General features: G+C 31.8%; 1 protein-coding gene across 1 annotated transcript; it reads left to right on the forward strand.

Annotated features, from left to right (window-relative positions):
- Window positions 1-798: 798 nt before the first annotated feature.
- LOC107959639 (DExH-box ATP-dependent RNA helicase DExH6) lies at window positions 799-10346 on the forward strand. Its single transcript, XM_016895735.2, has 14 exons — window positions 799-1080; window positions 1593-1683; window positions 1877-2186; window positions 2325-2399; window positions 2651-2695; window positions 3653-3743; window positions 3846-3904; window positions 4317-4448; window positions 6057-6109; window positions 6705-6738; window positions 6842-6931; window positions 7013-8014; window positions 8321-9445; window positions 9601-10346. Exons 1-14 carry the CDS (start codon window positions 996-998, stop codon window positions 10069-10071), a joined length of 3663 nt encoding a protein of 1220 aa, XP_016751224.1. The 5' UTR covers window positions 799-995; the 3' UTR covers window positions 10072-10346.
- The last annotated feature ends 10659 nt before the right edge of the window (window positions 10347-21005 follow it).

Here is a 21005-nt window from a genome sequence, read left to right on the forward strand (position 1 = left end):
AGCACGTTAGAGCTTATGTGACATAATTTAAAATGAAAAGTTTAAGAAAATGAATATTGTAAAAATAGATGTTTTAAAAATATTAATTTTAAGATTTTTGAAACTTTTACATAAGTTTTATTGTTCACCATTTTTTTCTAGTTTTACTTTATTTTTAGTTTTTATTTTTAAAAGTTACACAACAATATTCTATTTATTCATTTTAAATTTAACTATATAAGATTTCATGTATCATTTATCAATTTTAATAATGAGATAACCTAATTGGTATAATATTAATAGTTTAGGATGTAATTAGAACATTTTAAAATTTAGAGGCTAATTTAAAATGATGGTCATAATTTGATGATGTGTAATGAAACTAACTTATCTTTATAAAAAAATTAAATAGAAATAAAACATGTATATAATAAGATTGAACCTAAAACCTTAAACATCTTAAATACACCAGCTCGATCGATAATTGAAATTTTCTTCTGCCAAAATAACATCTTGTTAACATGTTTAATGAAACTTCACATTTAAACTTACTATAAAACAATATCTACACGAAAAACTAATTGGAGTACATTTAATATTTACTTATTTATATTTTTTTATATTTTATAAGATAATACTTACAAATATCCATAATTTCTCTTTTTAACTCGTAAATTTTTACTACATTCAAATACCAGTCCTTTTATCTTAATAAAAATATCCATAATAGTAGGGCTAAGACTTATCCGGAATGAAATTCTATTTTTTTTAAATTATTAAACAAGATATAAAAATATTAAAATAATAATTGGAAGGGAGTAAAGCGGTGGTAATGTAATAGAAGGTTTGAAGTTAGAGGAGTGAAACCTAAACCCGAAAGGCAGCAATTAAGAGACAGGACAGGCGCCTCTTCACCTACGTCTCTTTCTTTTCCTACTTTCCTTCTTTTCTGGTTTTTGTTTTACCCTGCTCTTCTTTCACTCTGCATTTGGAAAACCAAATACAAACCCCAATCAATGGGAAAGAAGAACCCCTTAGCTGAAATCTCCGTTATCCGATTAAACAACGTACTTGAGAAATTTCGTGAATCAGAAGATGAAGGTTTTTTATTATTATTAAAATCTCGTTCAAATTTTCTATTTTGAAGATTAAATGCATTGGGAATACTGGATTTTTTTATCATAGTTTTATTTAGGGCTTCTTAATACTATAGTTATTGAGTGTGTGTGTGTGGGAGGGGGGGGAGGTTGGTTGTTCATCTCTTTGAAAATGTGTTCTTCAAAATTGCATGACGTGGTTTGTTGCGTAGCAACAAACCTTTCTTGTTTTTGGGAATGCTGTAACTTAATGCTAGCAAACCGAATTTTGTCTCAATGTTGAGAATTGGAGAAAGTTCTACCTTGTTTGCTTCTTTGTGTTGATATATTTATTGAATCCGACAATTCTCGCTTTTTTTTAAAAAAAAATGATGTTTTGGTGATTAATTGGATTACAATGGCTAGAATGATATTGAAGAATGCTATTTGCTTCTTATGCATTAAACGTTCATTGCAGTATTTTTCTTGTGGTTAAGTTTTTATATTAGCTTATTGAGTTTTCGATGCTGTATGTAGTGTATACCTTTGAATCCAACCTTACTAACAAAGAACGAGCATTGGTGCACAAGGCATGCCGGAAAATGGGTATGAAATCCAAAAGTAAAGGGTAAGTGTTAATTGCTGGTTTCATGCTTCACTGATATTAATAATATTAACTTAGAAAATGTTAAATAATGTTACTATTTTGATGAATTCCTTCTTAATTGTGGAATAGATACTCACTGCTTTTTTTTCTTTTAAGTGGTTTAGCAAATGAGTTTTCCAGTTTGGTTTCTTAGGAGCCTGAATTTTGTTTTCAGGCGTGGGAGCCAGAGATGTGTCTCTGTCTATAAAATCAAAGAGAAAGCCAGCAGTATGACAGAGAAGAATCTAACTACTGTGTCATTTTCGGAGGGGACACAATTGGTTTTGCAGGACTTATTTACAAATTATCCACCAGATGATGGAGAGCTTGAAGAGAAGGTATTTGGAAAGTATAGCGGAAAATCTGCTAAAATACGAAGAAAGAAAGATGATATTTTCTCGAAGCCATTGATGAATGCTGCGGAGATAGCAAAGAAGGTTAAAACACTTGCATCTAAGAGAGAGAAGTATCCAAACATGAGACAGGTTCTTCCTTACAAGCTGGCTTAGAAACTTTGGCTGGATGCTACTTATTTTTTCACTCAATTCTTATGCATAAGGGGGGATTTTGTAGTTTCTCTAAATTAGTTTATGAGAGAAGGTTTTCTGACATCACGCATGCAGATTGATGAAGAGAGGTCAAAGCTTCCAATTTCTGGGTTTAGGGATGCCATTACATCTGCAGTAGAATCTCACCAGGTTGCCTTTTGTCTTCGACGTATTTATTTTTAAGACGTGTGTCTGTGCCTGGTGCACAGATTCAGAATGTAGTAGTAATACAGAGTTACTTATATTGGTATTCTCAATTATTTCTGCCTTTGTCTCAATTCAATCTGGTTGTTATTTCCCAATGAGAAGTCCATATTTTCCTGTTCTCTTTGAGTTACAGTTGGATGGTTGGGATTATTTCATATTGTTATACTTATTTTTTCTTCCAAATTCCAATGTAGATTATCCTCATTTCTGGCGAGACTGGGTGTGGCAAGACAACACAGGTATTCTTTTATCTTTTCTTTTTTGGGTATATTTAATAGAACTTTTTGAACTATCTGTTTTCGAAGTACCCCTGCCCATCATTTTACCTTCTTGATTAGTCTACACGGACAGAGAAGAAATGTATCTCACATGATGCTTGATGAGCTATAATTGATAATTCTAATGAAATCCTATTTAATCCTATGAAATTAAAATGAGCAGGTTTTAAGGCTCTTGATGCAGCTGAAACTGTCCTTAAAATATTCTAATCCTTTATGCAACAATAAAGGGTTGCTATTGTGGCAAACTAATCTGCAACTTTTTGGTTGTCTAACTCAGAGGCTCTTTATCTTGTTTCTGAAATGACTCTTAAATTCTCATCTGTGTGCAGCTTCTCAAACTCAAAGTCAGGAATGGGTGCTAATTTACTGCATTTTGTGTTATGTTACTTATAGGATTCTTAGTAGAAAGTTGGTAGCTGGGATCTGTGAAGGCTTTTCTTTAGTTGTCTTCTTCTGATCTTATCTTAGTACTTCAAATAATACCTTCTTTTAAGAATCAGAATCTAATTGTGGCTTTCTCTCTATGGATACAATCAATTGAAAGTAGAGTTCATGAATACCAAGATTAAGTGAAGTTCTGCTTAATGATGATGAACTGAATTTATATTATAATTGTGTCTAAAAGAGAGCATATACAATATTTTAAAAAATGAATTTATATTATAAATGATTAAACATATATAATTAAATCAAGCCAGAAGTAAGGTATGACAATTGTTTTCTTAAAAGAATAATATCAAGAACCAGTCGCTTTTATAGAAGTACTGCTACCTCAAAGTTTCTCAGAATTATTAGTGTACAATTCAAATTATACCCAAGACTGAGGAACTTAGTTCACTGTTCCACGAAGTTCATGATGTAAGGATTCTTTTGTTTTTGGGTTTGTGACTTATGTTGCCGGTGCATCTGGTCCAGGTTCCACAATTTCTTTTGGACTATATGTGGGGGAAAGGTGAGGCCTGTAAAATACTGTGTACTCAGCCTCGGCGTATATCAGCTACATCAGGTGTGGATAATTTAGGCCTGTGTATTCCTTGTTCTACTTTTTTTTCCCCTGCTTTTATGGTTTGCTAACCTTCATATGGTTGCTCTTTTCTTTATTTACTAGTGGCTGAGAGAATCGCTAATGAAAGAGGGGAAAGTGTTGGAGAAAATGTTGGATACAAGGTACTGTTACTAAACTTTTTTTCTAAATATGCAAGTGTGATGCGAATCTTACTTGTTAAAATCATGGCATTTTAAGAGAAATTACTGCTTGCTTCTCACTGCATTTTAACCACATGAGGAGGGGTAATGTATTAGAGGTAGTCTTACCAAAGGCATAGAACTAGAACCATTTGTTCAAACTTTCACAGTTCTTTAACTACTGAAGGAATTAAAAAGTATCTGCATTTCTTGCTGCAAATGTATATTTTTCAGTGTGGCTCCTTGCTATTTATCCAGCAGTTTATTGTTTTCTAGGTTAGGTGGAAATGCTGCATTTAGCTAACATGCTAATGAGTGTTTGATTTCTTGGCTTTTTAATGGAAAAGCTTTAAGTTTATACCACCTTGCTAAAGGTTATGATCTTTTTATGAAGATTCGCTTGGAAAGTAAAGGCGGTCGACACTCATCAATCGTCTTCTGCACGAATGGGGTATTATTGAGAGTGCTGGTTGCAAACAGTAGATCAAAGAGGGAAGACATCTCTGACATGACTCACATTATTATGGTATTTAATTTACTCTTGTTTTGCTTGTAAATTTTCTTAAATTTCATTCAGTTGATTAAAAACAGCTTTCTTTCTTTGGTAAAATTCAGAAAAATTTAGGGGGAATATGTTAATATGGGCTGGGGAGAATATATATTTCAACATAAACTCAGAATTTTCTTGAACCTATTTATTAACATGCTTAGATTTAATAGCTGTTCATATTAATGTGGCCAAGGTGCTTACCAGATTCTACATTGACATTGTTTCATTCCACATTTCATATTAGGACTGACTGTTTTAAAGTTGTATTGCCAACATGATTTGCTAGGGATAATGCATGTTGGGATAGGGATATAGGATACTGAGACTAACTTCCCCACTTATATTGCTTGCATCCTTGGCTGGGAATGGACTTATACTAGAATAGGGATGTAGAGTAGTAGGACCAATTGCCCCTGCTAAAATCCTGGAAACTTCTTGGGTTTATCTATAAAATGCTTACTGTTTCCATAAAAACCTGACTTCTATTTCTCACTCTATATGCTAATGAAATATAATTGTTACCCTTCTTCGGTATTTACTTGTAGAAGGGTTTATCTAGAAAAAGCTAAGTGGTTATTGTGTAAAAGACTGAAAATGAATGGAATGGGCTGTTAGTGGTTTTTCCATTTTAAGTGTGGTTCAATTACATTTGCATGGAGATCTGAAGAAAGAGAAGAAAAGACAGAGGAAAGGCAGTTCCAAATATAGGTGTTTCTATATGAAAACAATTTTCTTATGGTGATACCACAAGAAGTATTTGTTGTTCTATAAAACTGAAACTAAAACATTTTCTAACAAGTCTATTTACCTTCACTGATCCGAAGTTCTGATCCCCTCTATGGATTACTGTTCTTTCCTCTTGAAATTTTTAGAGGCTGCACTAGCTCCTCTCAGCTTTTGGCTTTTGTCCAATGTCAATGAAGAACTGTGCCTTTTTTTTTCTCCTTTTGTTCTCTCCGTGATGTTAATTAAGATATAAAGGCTTTTGGGTCTTTGCTGGCCATATGTACTTGTTTAAAAATTGTATCCTACCCTCCTTTTATCTACTCCTAGGAATTTTATGGATCATGATAGGCACCATGTTGGTTGGCTTGTTTTTGCTATTTTCCCTTTGGTTCTTGACTCCAAACCTAAGATTTTCTTCTCCCAGGACTGTTCCGCAGAAAAAGGACAGATTAGTGTTTGAGTTTGAGAACTGGAAAAGGTTCTCTATTTCTGCATCTGACTAGCTACGATGAGCAGTTTGAAAATTGATTACTAACCCAGCAATACCAGGAGAATTTAATAATAAGGTGGATGCTGGGCATATACTGGCCCTTCCAGGCAAAAAAGATTTATTTGGCAATTAGTTCCTTGGACTGGTTCAGTCCAAAAACCTTGGAATATTTTTATTTGGTTTAGATGGGTGATGGGGATCTTGTGCTTGTAATTTTCTTGGGGAACTCTTGTTTTTCAGATAAATCCATATTTATTTTCTTCTCAAAGCTGTATATACATATAAATTATTTTTCTCATTTGTGCATGCACATTTGTTTATATTTATTATGGCTTACAGTTGTAGTTGCTAATTTCTGAAATTTGTAGGATGAAATTCATGAAAGGGACTGCTTCTGCGATTTCATGTTGGCAATTATCAGGTACATGTACTGTGATTCAAAATTTCACCTTCTTTGTTTGCATTTTTGGCCAACCTTGTTTGCTTGCTTTTACTAACATCAAGTTTTATATCATATGAGTCTAAATTTAAGGCTTAAAATGGTTTAGGGTTTACCATTTTTGCAATGATTCTTTAAGCAATTTAGTATATTGTATATGGTGTGGCAGTCATATCCATACTCTCTGGGCCTCACCCCTAGTCACATAGCTGCCTGTTTTGAGTCAGAACAACCCTGAAAATTGTAGGTTATCCCGTTGGCAATATATCCTAAGGGATGGTCTTATAGATTTCATAAATTCCTGAGAATATCTAATATGCAGAGAGAAAGCGAGACAATTATACTCGCAACCTACTCGAGTTAGGTTTGAAAAAAACTCCAAATTTGGTTCGGTCATTATTGAGCTAATATCGAGCTCCAGAAGCTCAAGTTATTGATTGAGTCAAATTCAATTTATACCCTCCTCGTGTTAATTATTTTCTTCCCTAGGGGCATGTTGTCTTTGAAGATGGAACTATGGAAGATAATAGTTGAATAGAATGTTTGACATTTTAATTTTCTCTTTGTCAATTTGCAGGGATATACTTCCTTCGTACCCTCATCTACGGGTGGTTAGTTCTTCACCTCATGCGTTCATAATATTGCTCCAATTTTATTTTAAAATCTTGATGGAAAATTAATTAGTATTTCCTCTTTTGTTGTATGATTTGATAGGTACTGATGAGTGCTACTCTTGATTCTGAACGGTTTTCACAATATTTTGGTGGTTGCCCAATTATCCGTGTTCCTGGGTTTACATATTCTGTAAAATTCTATCACTGATTTTTTTGTCATTTATATTCTTTTTTGGATCACGTCATAATTTTCTTGATATTCTTAATTCAGGTAAGAAGTTTCTATTTAGAGGATGTGCTTTCTATCCTGAAATCCACAGACGATAATCATCTTATTTCAGCTAATGCAAGTGCCCAGGATGAAGACCCAGAATTAACTGAAGAAGATAAGATCGCATTGGATGAAGCTATTAATTTGGCTTGGTCAATTGATGACTTTGATCCACTTTTAGATTTGATTTCTGTTGAAGGAGGGTCAAAGATTCATAATTACCAGCATTCTTTGACTGGACTAACGCCACTAATGGTGTTTGCTGGAAAGGGTAGAGTGGAGGAAGTTTGCATGCTCCTCTCGTTTGGTGTAGACTGCAGTATAATCTCCAAGGACGGGAAGAGTGCTTTGGATTGGGCTGAGCAGGAAAACCAGCAGGAAGCTGCTGAAATAATTAAAAATCATATTGAAAGTTCCCAAAATAATATTGGGGGACAGAACTTACTCGAAAAGTATATAGCATCAGGTAATCCAGAAATCATTGATTTTGTTCTTATTGAACAATTACTAAGAAAGATATGTATTGATTCAAATGAAGGAGCCATCCTTGTTTTCCTTCCTGGGTGGGAGGATATAAACAGAATGAAAGAGAAATTATTCGCCAACCCCTTTTTTAAAGATTCTTCCAGATTTATTATAGTACCTTTGCATTCAATGGTTCCATCTGCTGATCAAAAGAAGGTCTTTAATCGTCCACCTTTGGGCTGCCGCAAAATCGTTCTTTCAACCAATGTTGCTGAAAGTTCCATTACAATCGATGATGTTGTCTATGTTATAGATAGTGGTAGAATGAAAGAGAAAAACTATGATCCATATAATAATGTATCAACCCTTCAGTCTTCATGGGTCTCCAAAGCAAATGCTAAGCAGAGAGAGGGGCGAGCTGGTCGATGTCAACCTGGAATTTGTTATCATCTTTTTTCAAAACTTCGAGCAGCTTCTATGCTTGACTTTCAAGTTCCAGAGATTAAGAGAATGCCAATTGAAGAGCTCTGTTTACAGGTAATATATGTTCTGCTTTGTGCTTGTTAGGTCTCTCTGTCTCTCTCACTGAAGATGGGGGGGATATCTGCTACAGAAGTTTTCCTGTCATAAACCATGTTCATCTCCTTTCTTTTACATTTATTTACTAATATTGTGATACTGTCAATGTAGTAGGCTGTGCCTCTTTTTTCTCTCCCAAGTGTGGTTTTGCTTATTTTACAGAAAGGGCTTTGCAGGGATGGGGGAAGAGGTGTTACTTTCTTTGACAAAGAAGGAAATAATTGAAATGTAACAGTTTGTGCATGATTTTATTTGCACTGGCAGGTGAAATTGCTTGACCCAGCTTGCAAAGTAGAGGATTTCTTGCGAAAGACATTGGACCCTCCTGTTTCTGAAACTGTACATAATGCACTTAGAGTCCTTCAAGATATTGGGGCTTTCACGCAAGATGAGGAACTGACAGAACTTGGAGAGAAGCTTGGTTATCTTCCTGTTCATCCATTGACATGCAGGATGCTTTTCTTTGCCATATTGATGAATTGCCTTGATCCGGCATTGACACTAGCATGTGCTTCAGACTTCAAGGATCCATTTGTCCTTCCCATGCGACCAAATGAAAAGCAGAAGGCTGCTGCTGCCAGGCATGAGCTTGCGTCTCTGTATGGTGGGCAAAGTGATCAGCTGGCACTCATAGCTGCCTTTGAGTGCTGGAAGAATGCTAAAAGAAAGGGTCTAGAGGGACGTTTTTGTTCACAATACTTTGTCTCATCAAGCACCATGAACTTGCTGTTTGGCATGCGTAAGCAGCTCCAGGGTGAACTAATACGGCATGGGTTTATTCCAGATGATGTCTCAAGCTGTAGTCTAAATGCAAATCACCCTGGAATACTCCATGCAGTCCTTGTGGCTGGTTTGTATCCAATGGTGGGAAGGATACTCCCTGTAAAACAGGGTAAACGATTGATTATAGAGGCTGCCAATGGCAGTAAAGTTCGGTTACACACTCGCTCTGTTAATTCAAAGTTAGTACCCAAGAAACCCGAAGATTGCCCTTTGATTATGTATGATGAAATAACCCGTGGGGATGGGGGTATGTTCATAAGGAACTGTACTGTTGTTGGGCCATTTCCATTGTTATTTCTTGCAACAGAGATTGCAGTGGCTCCTATAAAAGGCATTGTTTATGATGAAGATGAAGATGATGGGGATGATGATGATGGTGATGATGATGATGGAAGTGATGATGGTGATGGTGATGCATGCAACACTGATGGTGATGAAAAATTGGTTGTTAGTAAGTCAGGTGGAAAAGAAGATAAGGTCATGTCCTCTCCCGATAATTCTGTTATGGTGGTTGTTGATCGCTGGCTATCATTCAGATCAACAGCACTTGATGTTGCTCAAATTTACTGCTTGAGAGAACGATTATTGGCAGCAATCTTATTCAAGGTAGGCATTTCCATTGACTGCGTACATACATAAGAGCTAAAATACACTTTGCCCACCTTCTCCGTCCCTGTTTTCTTTGATCAATAGTATCATTTAAACTTGTGCAGCCGTGAAGCGTGCTCATTTTCTTGTTATATTCTTCTCTACTTTTCCAGGTAATGCATCCACACGAAGTTCTTCCTCCTGTTCTCGGGGCGTCTGTATATGCAATAGCTTGTATTCTATCTTATGATGGGTTATCAGGCATCCCAACGCCAGCAGAATCTGTAGATTCACTGACTTCGAGGGTGCGTTCTACTGATATCAACAAATCTATGCCAGTGATGAAAGATACAAGTCCCAATCCAAGTAGATTCCTTTTGTCACTTTTGAACCGAAGTCCATTCAGCTGGTCAAGTTTCCAGAAAGGTGTTAAGGGCCCTGCAGTAGGGGCTGTAACAAATGGAGTTGAGTCCATGAGTTACAACCAAGAGGCACCTGTAATGTCAGCTGGGATGAGCTTAGATCAAGCTGAGTTGCAGGACCCTACGTCAGTTGCTTCCGGTTCAGGTGTGTCTAAATCACAGGGTTCTGGAAATGGTTCTTGCAAGCGACAACGCGGGAAGAGGTCTATATCTAGACCGTGAAGGTAGTATAAAACATATTTTATAAACTAGAAGAGCAAGTGGATGGTGGATTATGCTCATAGTTTTGAAGGTTTTGCATTTCCATTGAAGTAACCCAGTGGGTTGAGAATCATTGTCTATGCTACAGGCTGACATATAAGAGTCGATACTTACATGAACTAGGGAATATTATACTACTAACCTATGGCAGCCACTTAGCTGTTTTATATGACCTTTTTTTTTTGCGTAATTAATATTTTCCTCTGCTAAATTAATGGAAAAGATCTTTATTATTATTATTGTTGTTGTTACTATTATTAAAGAGGTTGTAGTTTGATAGATGAGGAAAAATTGCAGATGTTAATATTCAAAATTTAGATTTATTAGATTCTTTTAACAGATATAATATGAAACTTTTGGATTAAGTTTGAGTTTCATCATTAACAGTTAATGTTATTTTTTATTTTTTTGTTTTTGGTACATTGCAAATGGAATATCTTAATTCCACAAGCATGATTTAAATATATTTACTTTTTAATTCTTGAATTTTTTTTTACTGCACTTTAAATGGAGGCTTTAATATGCACGGCATCTTTTTGTATTTATGGTGGGTAAAGATGATTCCTTAGTTGAGTTTACCATCATCAAAGGGCTGTGCGACAAGCATCTTGTCCGGATTGAAAAATGGTATTCATGTGGAATCCGACGTCTGCGGCAACTATCTGGTGAAGAGAAAAATATTAAAAGAGTTGGGTTTTTATTTGAGCAATAAAATTGTGTTTAATCAAATTTCTTTTCTTTTCTTCCCCATATGGTGTTGAGATAATTTAGGTTTTAGGTTTCTGTAAAACGGATATGCGTAACACTAAAAAAAAATGAAAAAAGAGATAGGTTCCTTTTTAGCATCATGTTAATTGAACCACTTTAATCTATTTACATATAATCAAATAACCTTCGAGTCTAGAAATTCGTTGTGATCTCCTGATCATCATATTTTTCCTCGCGAGTCAATTGAGGACATAGTCATTAATGGCTATTACATACCGACAAATTCAAAGGTTTTAGTGAACATTTGGGAAATTGGGAGAGATCCTAATACTTGGTCCAATAATGTTGAAGAGTTCTCTCTAGAAAGGTTCATTAATAATAATATAGATCTTCATGGACAAGATTTTGAACTCATCTCATTCGGTGCATGTAGTAGAATATGCTCAAGGAAAAAATTAGGGCTAATCAAAGTTAAACTTGTTCTAACTCAATTGGTGCATTGTTTTGATTGTGAGTTGTCCGGTGAAATGTCGCCAAATGAATTGGACATAACTGTGAATTTTAGTGTCTCGTTGCTAAAGAATTTTGATGATGTGATTTAACAGGATATTCGTATAATAAAAGTAGGGTGTTTTGAAAATAGTATGTATTTGATACATTGTCACAATATAAATATATATATTGAAAATGCATCACACTTTAAAAAATTCTTCAAAATAAAATAAATATAATTAAAATTTTTAATACATTACATCGCTTTCTTTATTGTTCGTATATAAATTTGTCTTGCTATCAATTCAACTTCTTCTCTTAAACAAGTTTTCTTATTTTTGAAAAATATTACTTCAACCAAAACGAAACATAAAAAAAAAAAAAAACGAGGGATAGATTAAGGATTCGCGATAGTAGAAAGAAAAACAAAGGGAATTGGTAAGAAAATTCAATGGAACTAAAGATTAAAAAAAAACACAATAAAATATAATTTTGTTGTAATAAAAAAACTTTGCTATGTTTATTTATTTGTTTATATTTATTTGGTTAAAATATATAATAAGTTTTTATATTCTTCATAAATTATGAATTTAGTCCCGTACTTTTATATAACTTAAAATAGATAGGGATTTTTAATCATTAATTAGAATTGTAACCTCGCTACATTGGGGGTTTTATTTTTGATAATTTTTATTTAATTAATATTTAAAATTAATTTTAAAATAAGTTTTAATAAATTATAATTTCTTGGTGCTAGTCCCTTTATTATACCCAAATTTAGAATTAAAACCTTATACTTTAATTTTGACATAATTTAATTAATTTATTTTTAGAATGTCATTAATTATTCCAAAAAGCTAACAATTTTAACTATGCATTTTTTTTCTTAAGTTCATTCCTTCTAACTAATTCACGGCTTAATCACCTTCTAACTAATCATACTAAAACATATTTTTCTTTTTTGGAATGAATATGTTAAAAGGAAAAAATCTACGAATTTATTGAGTGTATTAATCTAGTTAATGATACTAATATATATATATTTCTTTGTTAGAATAAGCATTTTAAGGAAATATTCACTTCAAACTTTTTAACTAAAATTATTACCATGTTAATTAGTTGGACTAACTAATTGTATTATAAAAGTAGATACAAAATTATTTTTAATTAAATTGTATTGACTAAATTTCAAATTCGGGTATAATAAAAGGACCGAAATCACATTTTGATATTATAAAAGTAGATGAAAAAATTATGTCAAATTAAATTATAGGGACTAAATCTCATATCTAAATATAGTAAAAGGACCAAAACCAATCCCTTCTCTTCTTTCCCTAATGCCTCACCCAACTAAATAAATAAGGTGTAATGACTTATTTGACCTTCCAACTTTATAAAAAAAAAACATTTTAGTCATCTATTTAAATATTCACCTTTTTTAGCCCTTAAATTTGCATTTTAGCCAAATTATTTCAAAATAGATAAAAAAAAAGTTAACGCCTGTTAACTTTACTGATGTGACATACACATAATTATCACGGGGATATCACGTCAGCAATTAATTAATTTTTTTAAAATTAAAAAATTAAAAAAAACAAAAATATATTAAAAAATAAAAATTATGAATTTTTTAAAATATTTTCTAATTTTCTAAAACTTAATTAATTGTTGACACAATGTGGATTGCCACATGACATTAACTTTCTATCTATTTTCGAGGTGATTTGATAAACGATATAAGTTTAAAGGTTAAAAAAATTAAAAATTAAACGAAAGTCTAAAACGACTTTTTTATAATAAATAAATAAAAATGCCATGCGTAAATGCAAGGCTAAACACTTCTACCATGCTTAATTTATCGAGAGAGATTTTTTTTTTATGAATTACAAACAACATGACAAAACCTGAACAATAAACATGACTAACGTGACTCAAACTCAAATCACACTTGGGACAGTAACACTCTTGACCATATATATATATATCATAGATTTATTCTCTCCATTGAAATCATAAATTTTCTGTTTGATGCTATTCCTACTGAAACGGACAATTTCTTTCTTAATATTTTATATGTAGGCCCTGGATTAGAATTTGATTAATTCATTGATTATTTTTTTTCATACTTTTTCTTTCCTCTCAGATATTTTAATTTCATATTGATTTATAGTGAATGTATTATTCTATTTGAAAAAAAGAGACATTTAACTTAAAAAGACTTGATCATAGATATGATCATGAGAGGGGTTGGATAAAAATATAGTTTCGCAAAATAGGTTTGGATAAAAAAATAAGGCCTGTTTTTTAAACGAGTTGGGTCATGAGCAGAATTTTTTGGCCCAGAACCAACTCAAATCACATTCCTATACTTTTTTTTAAAAAAATTATTGAGAATTCTTTATGTTAGCTCGATCAATCAACTGAAAATAGCTAAGAGAGGGAATGAATTGACCTTTTAAAAAATTTGTGGAAGCAAAAGAGAAAAATATGAGACAATGAATACAATAACTTAGAGTGGTTTGGTCTTAATTGCCTTTTCCACTACCTTAGCTTTCTACAACTAAAGATTTTTCCAAACTCACTAATTTGATGACAAAGTTTAACCTTACAACTCCCTTAAAATTTTTACCCAAATCTTAATAAACAAACCCTCTCAAAAGAGCAAACAAATAAGCATACAAGGAAATGATCCTTACAAGATTAGGATGTTTGTCAATTAAGCACTAATACAAAGAAACACTTGAGTTGATAGAAAAACAACGAATGCTCACAAGTGTATATAAGAAAAATGTGAAGATTTTTAAGCACAAAGGTTGATAGGACAACTGTTGGGGTTTGGCCTTATAAACAACGAGATAGTAAAAGTGGAGAACCACGAACACAAATATTTTAAGTGAGAAACCCTCAAAAGGGAAAAAGCTACGGGCAAATGAGACTTCGGCTTTTCACTAAACAAACGAGAGTTCAATATGGAAAAAATAAACCTAAAAGTACTAAATGTACAATCCCAAAGAAGAAACTGGTTAACAAAATCCTAAATCTCATAACACACTCACAAAAAGGGGTATAAAACACTCTCCATAATTATCACAAAACTCTCATAAAAAATCATATGCGACTACATCTTGTCGCCCTCAAATAAAAAAAAATCATTGTTGATTTGCGTCTAATTTTGGCCTCTAGAATCAGGGATATAATGGCCTCTTTAAATAGGCTAAAACTAGAGTCCTAATATGGATATAATATTCCTAGAATAATTAGAGTTTTAGGGAATAAATAGTAGAGTTTAATTAGGAGAAGAAAATTCGGTTGAATTTGGGAAGACGTCGCAGTGTCATTTTTTCCTCGTCGGGGCATTGTCCATCATGTCGTCGCGACATCATAATCCTTTTTGTGATGTCATCTCGTAAATACGAGGCACACCACATAGCTTTTTGATCCTTTTGCACTCTCTTGTTGTTGTAGAACCTTTTGAAGATGATATTTATACACTTAAATTGATTTCCAACCATTGTGATTGTTGTGGAATTGAATAGAGCTGTTGAATAAAAAACTAGAGCATTAATGTCACCTGCAACAACTATTGATACCTTTTGATGTGCATTGATACTTAAAGCATTTAATGTTCGATTTAGTGATTGTTGACCCTTTTTCACATCAATACCTAGAGAGATTTATCGATGCTTGATTATAAGTATCGGTTATTTTTTATGGGTATCGATACCAGGGTAATTTCTTGAATAATTTTCAAAACATCGAACCCTAGAAGATGATATTTATACTCCCAAATTGAGTTACAACCGTTGTTGTTGTAGAATTGAATAAAACCGTTAGGATATAAAAAACCAGAGCATTAATGTCACCTGCAACAACATGTATCGATAGCTTTTGATGAGTATCAATACTTAAAGCATTTAATGTTTAATTCAATGACTGTTGACCCTTTTTCACATCAATATCTGGAGAGATTTATGATGCTTGATTAAAAGTATCAATAATTTTTTGATAGGTGTCGAGACTTAATTACAAGTATCAATACACAAACTATTTTTATTCAAAAACATTTTTTTTTGTTATATTAAAATAATTTATCAAATAAAACTTAATTTAACAATTTATTTTAATATTTTTATTGTATTGATGTATAATATTTTTAAAAATTTTTTTGTATAAAAAATCTAAAAAAAATTATTACGGTCAGGCTTGGGTTAAGCATTTTTAATATGGGCCAGACTTGAGAAAAATTTTAAGCCCATTTTTGGGTTGGGCTCGGGCTTACAAAGCAAACCTAAAATTCTGCATCAGTCTGACCCGACCTATGATTACGTCTATTTACGAATAAGATTTCTCAAGAAACAATAATTATTTTTATTTAACTTATGTTTCAATTTAATTAAACTGTAGATGAAGTGGTAAAGAATTTATACCTAAGTCTTCAATTGATATCGAGTAAAAGAAATCATATTTGGTTATTTTCAGTCACGTACAACACTATTTACAGTAGTTTAGATGGGTAGTGCGTTTAGTTGCGGTTAGTGTAAAAACAGCGGTAGCGGTGAGATTAAATACTGTAACAATATTATAGCGTGAGACAAAAAGTAAACTAAATACATTACACCCCATCCAATCCATCCAAACCTTAATTCATAAATAAAAATTGAGAAGAATGTTAGAATGGTTAAAAAAAAAATTGAAATAAAATTAATTTATGCAATTAATAGAACAAAGTTGGCCAAAATCTTATGGGAGGAGAGAAATATAAAGAGAAGACCCACAAAAAAAAAATTCTAGAAATGAATGAAACAAGGTACAGTGGAAGAAATTAAAGGAAATTTATTGCGAGCAGAAAATGGGGAAAACGTAAGCGATGGAAATGGATTAAAAATGTCTACAACAATTATAAATATTTTTAATTATTTTATATAAGTTTTTTTAACTCTTTAAATATGATTAAGGTAGGAAAAAATCTAGTAATATTTATAAATTTAAATTTAAAAATAATAACAACTTATTTATACTAATCAAGAATAAATTTGATGAATAGAAAATTATTTGTCTTTAATACGAAATTATTCGTTATTTTTAAGATTTCAACAATATCACTTCAAAGAATTGCGCTCCACTTAAATGTCTACGAACTTATAAATTTAACTCAATTTCTTTTCACAATAATAAAATTTTAAGCTGAAATATATAAAACAACTTAAACTTTCTTTAATAGTCTTTTGGAAAAATGAAAACACCTTGAAGTGACTATTTTTCTTAATTAATATAAATATATATAATTTTTTCAAAGCTTCATTGACTACATATACTAAACGTACGTTTAAAGTCTTCAAATGTTTTATTCACCAAACAAACAAAGACTTTAAATGTGTTTCTTAAGAAAAAACATTTATTATTTTAATTAAAACATATTCCACAAATATATTTAAAAATTTATCACGTGTCTCGTTTATTTTATACATATCTATTTTTAATATTTTATTATATTTTATAGGACACTTGTCATTATTCTAACCATGTGTAGTCTAAAAACTCTATTAATAGTGTGCAAAAATATTTTGCTCCCAAAAAATATAATTATTGTTGCCAATAAAAAGAAAATATAATTATTTGTTATACATGTGTTGAAGTTTTTGTAAACTACACCATTAGTCACTAAACTATGGGTAAGTTTTTATTTTGGTCACTTAACTAAAAAAAGTTACAATTTGGTCACTAAACTATTCAAAAATTTTCATTCAATTCACTGAACTATTCAAAAGTTTTTATTTAAGACATTGGGCTATTAATTTTTTTTTAAAAAAAAAGTTCCACTAGCAAGCTATAAGTGATGATTTCACAACTGATACGGTGGATCAGTATTCAGTTGGAAAAGTTTTGGTTTGAGAATAGCTTTCTTACACAACGGAAAATTAAAGTTTTGAAAACCGAGTCGGTTGTGATATTTATAGCAATAAACTTTACTTGAAATTGCTCTTGTGTTTTCGGCTAGACGGATTCTTATCGTTCCTGACTTTCAACCGAACAGTCTTCTCTGCTATTCTCATACTACGAACTGCTTCGAGTTTGGGCTCGAACGAATTCGAATCAAATACATGACTAGAAATTATTTACTTTACTTTTAATGGGAAAACAAAAATCTCTCTCTAATAAAAAGCGGTAAAATTGTTATTCCGGAAAATAGAATTTATATTTAGAAATAAATTCTCACTATTTTCGTGCAAAATAACAATATCTCAAAGTTGTGTAAAACTTCTTATGTTTTTAGCCCTACTGGTACTATCTATTTATAGGGAGAAGAAGTGAAACTCTTATTGAATAAGTAGTTTATTTAATAGAAAAATAACTTCAAAGTTGAACTAGGAGAGAGTGGGCGACAACATTAGTTAAATATAGTAAAGTTTGCCATCTCATGTATTAACATAAATGGCTCTTGTGCCTCTCCTGTATCGGGTCTAATTATAAGTGCTTTCTAAACTTTTAACCAAACACTATATAATTCAATCTAACCCAACACATATTTTTCCATTTTCTAAAATAAACATCATATATTAATTTTCCAATTAAATAATTTCCTCAACCCGGTTTTGATTCTGTTAAAATCATGATAAATTTATCGTAAAAGAATTTATGAAATGTATATTTAATATTTATACATTTAATGATTCATAATGATCAATTAATTTAATTTCATTTTTGAACTTTAATTTTTTAATTAAATAATTAAATACTAATTAAAAAACCATAAATTAATTCTCAGGTCATTTTCATGATAGGAAAATCACATTCATTTACAAATGTTTCACATTTCTCTAACTTTACCATTTATATCCATTTATGTGCATTTGATTCAATATACAATTCATTTCTGGTTTCAACGAGGTAGCAAAGGGACCGATTAGACATATGTGATTAGCGCTCAGATGATTTATAATTAAGTTCTAGCTTTTAGCTTATTAATTATAAACTTATTTAGTCACAAAATCATTCTACTATAGTATCATGGCTGAGCTCTCCCTAATGACATACCATTACAAAAGCAACTCGACTTGTACTCGTCCAATGTCCTTATTATAAGTGTGTTACCCCCAAATGATATCTTTAATCTCATTAGGATAAATCCGTTCTCCCAATATGATCCTACTTTATCTCATGGGAACCATTATATCTTTTTTCATGAAAAGTCAATTACTATCAAACAGTAATTAAGTCATTCATCACAAAGACGAACAACCCGTGTGTAACGGCCCAAATTTCAGTGATATCAGAATAGTGATTTGAGATCACTAAATCCGACATGTGAGTTTAGTTATTAGTAAGTAAAAGTTAAGTGTGGTTTTAGAAATAATTTCGAATTAGTGAAATTATGAATTAAAAGAAATTTGTAGATTAAATAAGATAAAGATGAGGTATCGAGACCTCAAATTCATAAACTGAGCCATAAATATTTTTATAAATATTTATAGAGTGTTAGTAAGTTAGTATTAAAGTTTCGTTAAGAAATTTTAAGGTTTCAGTAGTGAATTGGGTAAAAAGGACTAAATTGAATTAAGTACAAAATTGTGAAATGTGATTAAAAAGCTCTAGTAATAATTAAAGGAGGACTAAATAGGAAATTAAACACCTATTATTGGGCTGGACGGCATGAGTGTGCAGGAAAAATAAAAAATCAAGTGTGAACAAAGGGCAAAATTAGAAATAGGGTAAAAATTAAATTGTAAAATATGATATATTAGGTAAAATCTAGAGTTTTTTTCATTTTTCTTCATCCTCTCCAGAAAAAAAACTCCATTGAAGGGTTATTTTAAGCTGGTCTCTCATATTTTTACTACATGTAAGCTCAATTCTTGATTATTTCTTGTAAATTTTGTGTTTTTGAGACTTTTACAACTAGGTCCACTTGTTTAATTCATTAGTTTTTGATTTCATGGGTAATTTTGAAAGTTTCCATGAATAAGTGCTGAAATTTTATGATGATTTATCATGGAATTAAGGTTTTAATTTCATTATATGATGATTTTATGAAGAGATTTGCATAGAAATTTATTTTAGGACTTAATTGTGAAAGTTGTTGGAATTAGGGTTTTGTGTTGAAACTTGAATGTCAAATACTGTGAAGTAGTTTGTAGTGTTTAGATAAAATGATATTTGAAAGGAATTAGTTTAATTGATGAATAAATTGAATAGGGACTAAATTGTAAAAACTAAAAAGTTTGGGATAATAGTGTAATTTTAAAAATTTAAGGGCATAAGTTGTGAAATAGAATAGAATCGAAATAGATGCTAATGAAGGAATGATTTTATAATTATAGATCAAGAAAACGAAGTGAATCGTGGAGAGGAGAAAATTCAAGAATAGTCCCTGACTTTCTACGACTTTTGCAAATTAGCCCAGGTAAGTTCATATGGCAAATTTAATGTTTCGTTATGAAAATATTATGGTTTTTAAGTATATTATTGTATATGAATACTATTAAATTGTAAAAAAGTATGAAATAGTATTTAAGTAAAAATACATAATATTCGGAACAATAGATTTGAGTGCTTCCATTCTGTGACCATAATGAATTGATGAAAAAGATGTGATATGTGCTTCCGTATAAGACCATAGCTGGGCTATGGTATCGGTACAATGTGACTTGAGTTCCCGTATAAGACCATAGTTGGGTTATGGCATCGGTGTGATGTGATAATGTGATTCTGTATGAGACCATATCTGGGATATGGCATCAGTATGTTATGTGATCCGTGTAAGACCATGGCAGGGCTATGGCTTCAGTGTGTGATGTGTGACAATGTGAAAGTCCATAGTTTACTATGGCAATGTGATAATGAAGCACTCAATTCCTTTATTGTTCCTTAATTTGACAATGGAAGTAAATGAGAAATGGGCCCAAGGGAATTAAATTTGTGAATAGCAACCTGGAAATTATCCAAATGAGTTTATTAATGAAATTGTGATTTGCAGGATGAATTAGATAAGTTAATAGATATATAATTGTGTATAATATTTGGTAAGATTTGTGTAATTATGTCTATGAGCTTACTAAGCTTCTACAAGCTTACTTGTGTAAGTTATTTGTTTTGTAGATTGACTTATATACATACGGAGGATCGGATCTACATCAAGGTTCACACTATCCAGGTTTACTCCGGTAGATTTTGTTAAACAACTTTTTGATTTATATGGCATGTATAGGAGTTGATTTGATAATGTAATTGTGTGAATGATTAAATATGTAAAGTATGTTAAATGTGATGTTTTGTGTTTGAAAATGAAATATACATATTTTGGATTGAAATAATTGATTGGTTGGGTACTATTAGTGTATAATTGTGTTTAGGTACAAGAAAATGGATAAAAGAATGTTATTTGATCAAGATTTATAAATCAATGTTTTGGGTATAAATTAAGTGTGTTTGATAGGTGACAATAGCTTAAAAATAGTTAAAAATGAGGTTTTCACACGGCCAAGTCATATGGGCGTGTGCCCAGGCCGTGTGGTAAAGTCAGAATCGCCCACGGGCAGGCCACACGGGCATGTCCTAGGCCATACAGGCGTGTGCCCCTATTTTCAAGGAAAATTTTTTCAAAGTTCCCGGTTTAGTTCCAAATCACTTCCTAAGCATATTTTGGGTCTCGTAGGTCCATATTAAGGACTTAAAGATGAAATTTGAGAAATTTTTAA

This window comes from Gossypium hirsutum, chromosome A05 (assembly GCF_007990345.1).
Source record: "Gossypium hirsutum isolate 1008001.06 chromosome A05, Gossypium_hirsutum_v2.1, whole genome shotgun sequence".
Classification (NCBI taxonomy): domain Eukaryota; kingdom Viridiplantae; phylum Streptophyta; class Magnoliopsida; order Malvales; family Malvaceae; genus Gossypium; species Gossypium hirsutum.

Excerpts from the sequence above, each read along its gene's own strand:
- LOC107959639 (XM_016895735.2), top strand. The coding sequence starts at position 996 with ATGGGAAAGAAGAACCCCTTAGCTGAAATCTCCGTTATCCGATTAAAC. Across the intron at positions 2,696-3,652 it reads GGTGTGGCAAGACAACACAG|GTTCCACAATTTCTTTTGGA; the intron begins GTATTCTTTTAT and ends CATCTGGTCCAG. Across the intron at positions 6,739-6,841 it reads CGTACCCTCATCTACGGGTG|GTACTGATGAGTGCTACTCT; the intron begins GTTAGTTCTTCA and ends ATGATTTGATAG.